General features: G+C 33.7%; 1 protein-coding gene across 1 annotated transcript; it reads right to left on the bottom strand.

Moving 5' to 3' along the window:
• Positions 1–1419: 1419 nt before the first annotated feature.
• On the bottom strand, positions 1420–5013 carry LOC102629214 (gamma-glutamyl peptidase 5-like). Its single transcript, XM_006487628.4, has 4 exons — positions 4550–5013; positions 2189–2347; positions 1918–2085; positions 1420–1829 (listed from the first exon to the last, which is right to left on the bottom strand). Exons 1-4 carry the CDS (start codon positions 4856–4858, stop codon positions 1728–1730), a joined length of 738 nt encoding a protein of 245 aa, XP_006487691.2. The 5' UTR covers positions 4859–5013; the 3' UTR covers positions 1420–1727.
• Positions 5014–5738: the final 725 nt, after the last annotated feature.

Below are 5738 nucleotides of genomic sequence, written 5' to 3'. Positions count from 1 at the left end.
AATCAATCGGTACCAATTTTATCAAGTTGCCTCTGTTTGCAGATCCAGATCTAACTTTTTCCTTATGGCTGCCTTTTTTTTTTTTTTTGGTTGCTGAAATCGAGCAAATGCAAAGTTGGAAATGCAGAAATTGGTTGTGTGATAAACAACTAAAAGAGATGTGAGATGTAGAGAGATAGAGAGGACAGGAAACTGGTTTTTCCTTGTTAAATGCAGAATATGGCTCACGTTAAATGAACAGGTAAAAGAGAGATGAGAGATGCAGAGAGAGAGAGGACAAGAAAAAAAAATTGATTGTTAAATACTATATTGGCTCACGCACTATGTTAAATTTAATTTTTTTAAATTGATTGTGGGCTCATGACTGAATTCACGCATGCTCATTTTCTGAAGAGAGAGGACAGGACAGGAAACGGCAGCATGTGCTGCCGTTTCTATCTTCCTTTTGTCTTCACTTAGTCTAAATAGCAACACTCTTATTTAATATATCCGCATTGTTGGCCTTTTTTTATCTTATAGATTTTATATTATAGTGTTATTAAAGTTTATAATTGTCTATTATAATCAGATCAAAATCTTGGTTCCGTCACTGCTTTTTTAAAAATATACACTTCTGTTGCAGTGTTAATTTCGAATGGATTTTTTCATTTCAATTTGAAAGATATACCGCAAGTGATTTGATATTGTATTGTTGAACTGACTTATTTCTTGAATCAGATTCAGAAGCACCTCCAGTAGAATACATCTCCAATCAAATATGAACTCATGGCCCCACCGCCATGCATGCTGTCAAGTTCTATTGACAATTAGAAATTTAATTTTTCCAAAATCTAAGCTTCGTATTAGAACAACAAATGATAGCCGTTGGCTTTGCAATTGGAGTTTTACTGGTAAGATATATTTTTTTTTTTTTGAAATTTTGACCAAATGATGCCTGTCATGAAGAAAATCAGAGGAAATAGCAAGTACTCGATCAGTAGTACGTCAAGTTTCATTTTATTTTCGCAGATAACATGATTTGACCACTCAGTTTTTGACTGCTCATATGAATCAGGCTCAGCAGCATTTCCAATGGAATAAACCTTCGAACAATTATCTTGTCGAGTACAAGCATACAACTTACCCTTAGAAAAAAAAAAAGGGTTTAAACTTATCCTCTCCCCCAATGTCTCATCATATTATATTCCTAAATTCATTTCTTCCATTTGATTTTGTGAACTCATTTATGTGAACTTTGATAACATAGTGTACTTTTCTCGAATATTGACAATTAGAGAGTATACATTTTTCTCAGAAATTCTGCCTTTTGACATATGTTTGTGCCTTTCACATGAATTTCTTTTTTCCCTATGTATTTTTACAAACCTTCTTGGTGTAATTAAAGTTCTAAATTTCACCCTGTCGATGTCAAGCTCAGACTTATGAAGAGAACTTAGCCAATCAGATAGTGCAATTGTGCCCTATCAATTATAAAGTAAATAAATAAATAAATAATAAAATTCAGAGACTGACCTATACTTTTAGGCTAATGCTAAGTTACATGCATGTACCTTACAACCCTCTCACATGAATAGTGAATGATGTGGGTCCACTCACTATTCATGTGAGAGGGTTGTAAGGTACATGCATGTAACTTAGAGGGATCCATACTTTTATTGATCATTGAAAGCTTAGATGAATATATATATATTTTTTTTTGGCCCCTTAAACAGCCTTAAAATTTATCATCATAATCTACCCTTGAGAAAGTTAATGCACACTTTCTTCCACATCTCCCTATCCGGCTCAAGTTCCTCCACTCTTGCCCTTGCCTCCTCCGCAATTGAGTCCTGTAATTATAACGTACATCAACATATCAGGCCCATTCAAAATGAGAAAGTGAAAATCAAACGGTGCACGTGAGACGACATAACATACCACAATGAAATTGCGCTGAAGAAGTCGGTCAATCAGATGGAGGAGAATGTCTTTGGTGTATTCAGGATGACCTTGGATGCCCATCATGTGGTCCCCATACTTGAACATTTCGATCCCGGTCCTATCAGACCATGCTATCACCTCTGCTTTGGCTGGGAGCTCCCAGACCTACATTATTACAATAGCCCGCATCACATCAGAACACAAGCATTTACGCTGGCTATGATAGTGTGAATACAGGTGTTGCCGGGTTTACGCAAGGGTACACTACCTCGTCGCGGTGGCATTCTATCACGGGGAGCACGGCCGGCATTTTGAGAGATGAGAAGAGTTTCGATGATGATGATGATGACAGATGGACGGTCGTGACCCCGATGTCCCACCCCTTGAGGGACCGGCCAATCTTAGCTCCCAATGAACGGCCAAGTACCTGATCAAAATCACCAATATCTTAAAAAATTCACATTATCTCATTATTTGCTTGTTGGTTCATTTCGTTAATCATGATATATGAAAACAAGAAAAAGAAATAAAATATAATCATTAATGTGGGACTTTGTCTTGCCGACAATTGTTATGGAAAATGCATGCATAAATGCACGCACGCATGACAAAGCATAAAATATATTATATGCATTGATGAACCTATATCTATGTGTGTATACTATATACACAATTATTAATTTTGATTTGTAATGAAAATATAGCAATGTTGATTGATAGATTTTTCTAGATTGATGTGGGTTGTTTGTTTAAATTTATACACGAATACAACATGAGCTCATGGGGTTGTCACCTAACTCATACTTTATGAATTAAAATAATTAACATAAATGCTAGCCACCTATCATGTTGATTGCTTTAAAAAAATTGCAAGATGTCAAAAAGAGAAAGCAGTATAAACAAATAGCATAAAAACCAGCCCCCCCCAAAAAAAAAAACCAGCAAAAAGAGTTGACTGTTAGCTATACAAATCTCCGCAATACAATAATAAGGGTAACTAATTTTCAATGTGATTTATAATCCACCTAAAACATATGAAAATGGGTAATACAATAAATAATGGGATTCACTTAATTTTTACATTGTTTTAAGTGGATTATAAATTTTGTTAATTCCAACTTAGTAAGATCATAACAATAATATCTTGTGTTACTATTTGTGTATTTCAAAATCTTATCATCAAATGATTATATTTTATTTAATTTTTTTAACTATTTAATAATGTACAGACTAAAAAAGTAATATAGTTCGGATCCTCGTCTATGCTTTAATTATTGTTTTTCATATCTACCACAGCAAAGAGAGAGAGAGACGACGTGAACGTTTCTATTAAAAATTACACACTGGAAAAGGTGTTTTTTTTTTTCATTTTTATTTAGAAAAACGTTTGAAACAAGAAAATATCTCAAAACAAATACTTCAAAGTATCATCAATGTGCAATAAATGAGTAATAAGCAAGTGGTTTTTTAGTACACGTTCTCAAAAAGGTTTGAAACAACGTGTACGCATATAAAAGAAACAAAATTTATCAATGAGAATTTAATGAGTCACAAGGCACATCAAAAGTGTACATGTGTCGAACCCACTCTCTCGATGTCGCTATTGGGTAAAACTATTACCCATCAAAATCAGAGGCTTAAAAAAAAAGGTTAAAATTGAGTCATCAGATTCAGACCCCCCGTTATTCACTGCAAACATCACTCAAATAGTTTTTTTTTAATACTATATATTACCATAAAATTCTATTAATATTTACTATCAATAACAATCGATACTCTTTTTTATTATATGTAATTTAACAAGATCTTAAAAAAAATAAGTTTTAGAAATTATTATTTGTCAAACAACTTGAGAGTTATAAAAAATTACTTTTAAATCAATTGTGAGTAAAAAAAAATATAACTTAGTAATTATCTTCACCTTCATAAACTTTTCAATTTATTAACGTACACAAAATTCTATACAATTTATTAAATCATAACTACTACTTTACCGCAACAACACTATGACCTAGTTTCGTCGTATGACCAAAAACTATTTCTGCAAAATTTAGAAAATATATATTTTTGATTGAGATAAACAATTATACTCTTAAAAAATGAATAATTTATTGAAAAAAATTCAAAAAATTTGTATATTCCTTCTTTTTATAGAATTTTTAGGAGAAAAATATCCATTCCAATCTTATTGGAGAATGAATTACACGGGCCCGTGGATTATTGAACATATTGGTCGGTCCCCATTTACTTAAACCAGGGCTAGATCACAAGCCGTCCAACTGTAAGCGACGTAACTCAAATGGGACCCGATTTAAGTTTGCCGCTGTGGGACCACTTAAGTTTCCGTGTGATGGACGACAGCAAAAAGTTTCTTTTTTTTTTTTTTTAATGTCGTTTTTCACCTCTTGTGTCATTTAACTAAAATTCAACCACAGCGATAACTCCCTGTCTTTGCTAAAAAATCTAAAACAATAATAATAATAATAGGAAAAATAATAACAAAGAGATTCCAAATATACCCTTCTGCACTGCCGGTTCTTGAGATGAACAGGTCAAATTACGGACAAAAAGCAGTGCCAGCAATTTTGCTTGCGTTAATATGCGACGAAAAGACGGTAATGGCCCTTACCTGGTGTCCGAAGCAAATGCCGAGAACTTTCTTCCTCAAGGAGTCCAATTGTTTCAGCAGAGCAATGAGTTTACAGATCCAAACGTCATTCCCGTGAGCATCATTGCAGCTGCCCGTGATCACGTAACCGTCGTACGATCCGAAGTCGTCGTCGTCGGGGAACTCGCCGCGCGCCACGTGGAACACGTCCCACGTCTCGCCTTCCTCCGCCAGCATTCTCACGAAAACCCCAAAATACCCTCCGTATTTCTTCTTCACGTACTCCGAATCCTCTGCGCAGAGAAGCACCGCAAACTTTTTCCCACCCATATGAATAATAGTTTTACTTCTCTACGCAGAGGTCTTATTTTCTCTCTCTAAAAATTAGGGTTTTAGAGAGAGAAATTTTCTTTTAACAAAAAAAAAATTCCTCCCGTCCGTCTTCTTGTTTTCTGAGTGCTCTGTGACAGTTGTGTTGACGCAGTAAGAGAAGCGGGGGGTGCATTTAAAGTGATGGGGTCATGAAATTGCCCGCGAATAGCAGCGGTATTTACGATTTTACCATGCTATATTGGGGTTTATTCGGTTGCCATATTTGCCCTTTGTTTTAATTTCTTGAGCTGGCTGGCTGTTGTCCGTGGATCTGACTAGGTTTTGGACCATTACCATTGGATATGTATAATCATTTCCTCTTAGCAAATGCTACACAACAAAGTTTTTTTTTTTTTAAAAAGAAAAAAAATATATTTATATCGCTTCCTGTAATTCGTGACACAAATTAAACAGATTATTTTAATAGATAATGTGATATTTTAAAGGAATGTTTTCTTGGATAAGATTAACAATTACGTGATAGAAGATAATCTAATGGTAATGACATTACATGCACTGACAGGTAGGATAACTCTAGCTATTGTATAACATGTATGAGTAATAAATTCTTTAACACCAAATAATTACTCTTCAACAATGTATTATTTTGTTACAGTTTTAACACAAAAGATTATTGATATTATAATTTGATTAAATTGTGTTTGTTTTAGGTAGCATTTGTTTTTTGGTTTAAAATCTGAATAGGTTTTGAATTTGATTGAAGTCTCAACGAGTCTGAATACAACTATCTAAATAATATGTTTATTTTTCTTTTCTTAATATCTGAATATAAGTGATATCTTATTTATTTTTATAAATAAAAAATCTTAAACATGGT

Source organism: Citrus sinensis, chromosome 8 (assembly GCF_022201045.2).
Source record: "Citrus sinensis cultivar Valencia sweet orange chromosome 8, DVS_A1.0, whole genome shotgun sequence".
Taxonomy (NCBI): Eukaryota; Viridiplantae; Streptophyta; class Magnoliopsida; order Sapindales; family Rutaceae; genus Citrus; species Citrus sinensis.
Note: the sequence above shows the minus strand (reverse complement) of the source record. Positions and strands in the feature narration are given on the sequence as shown.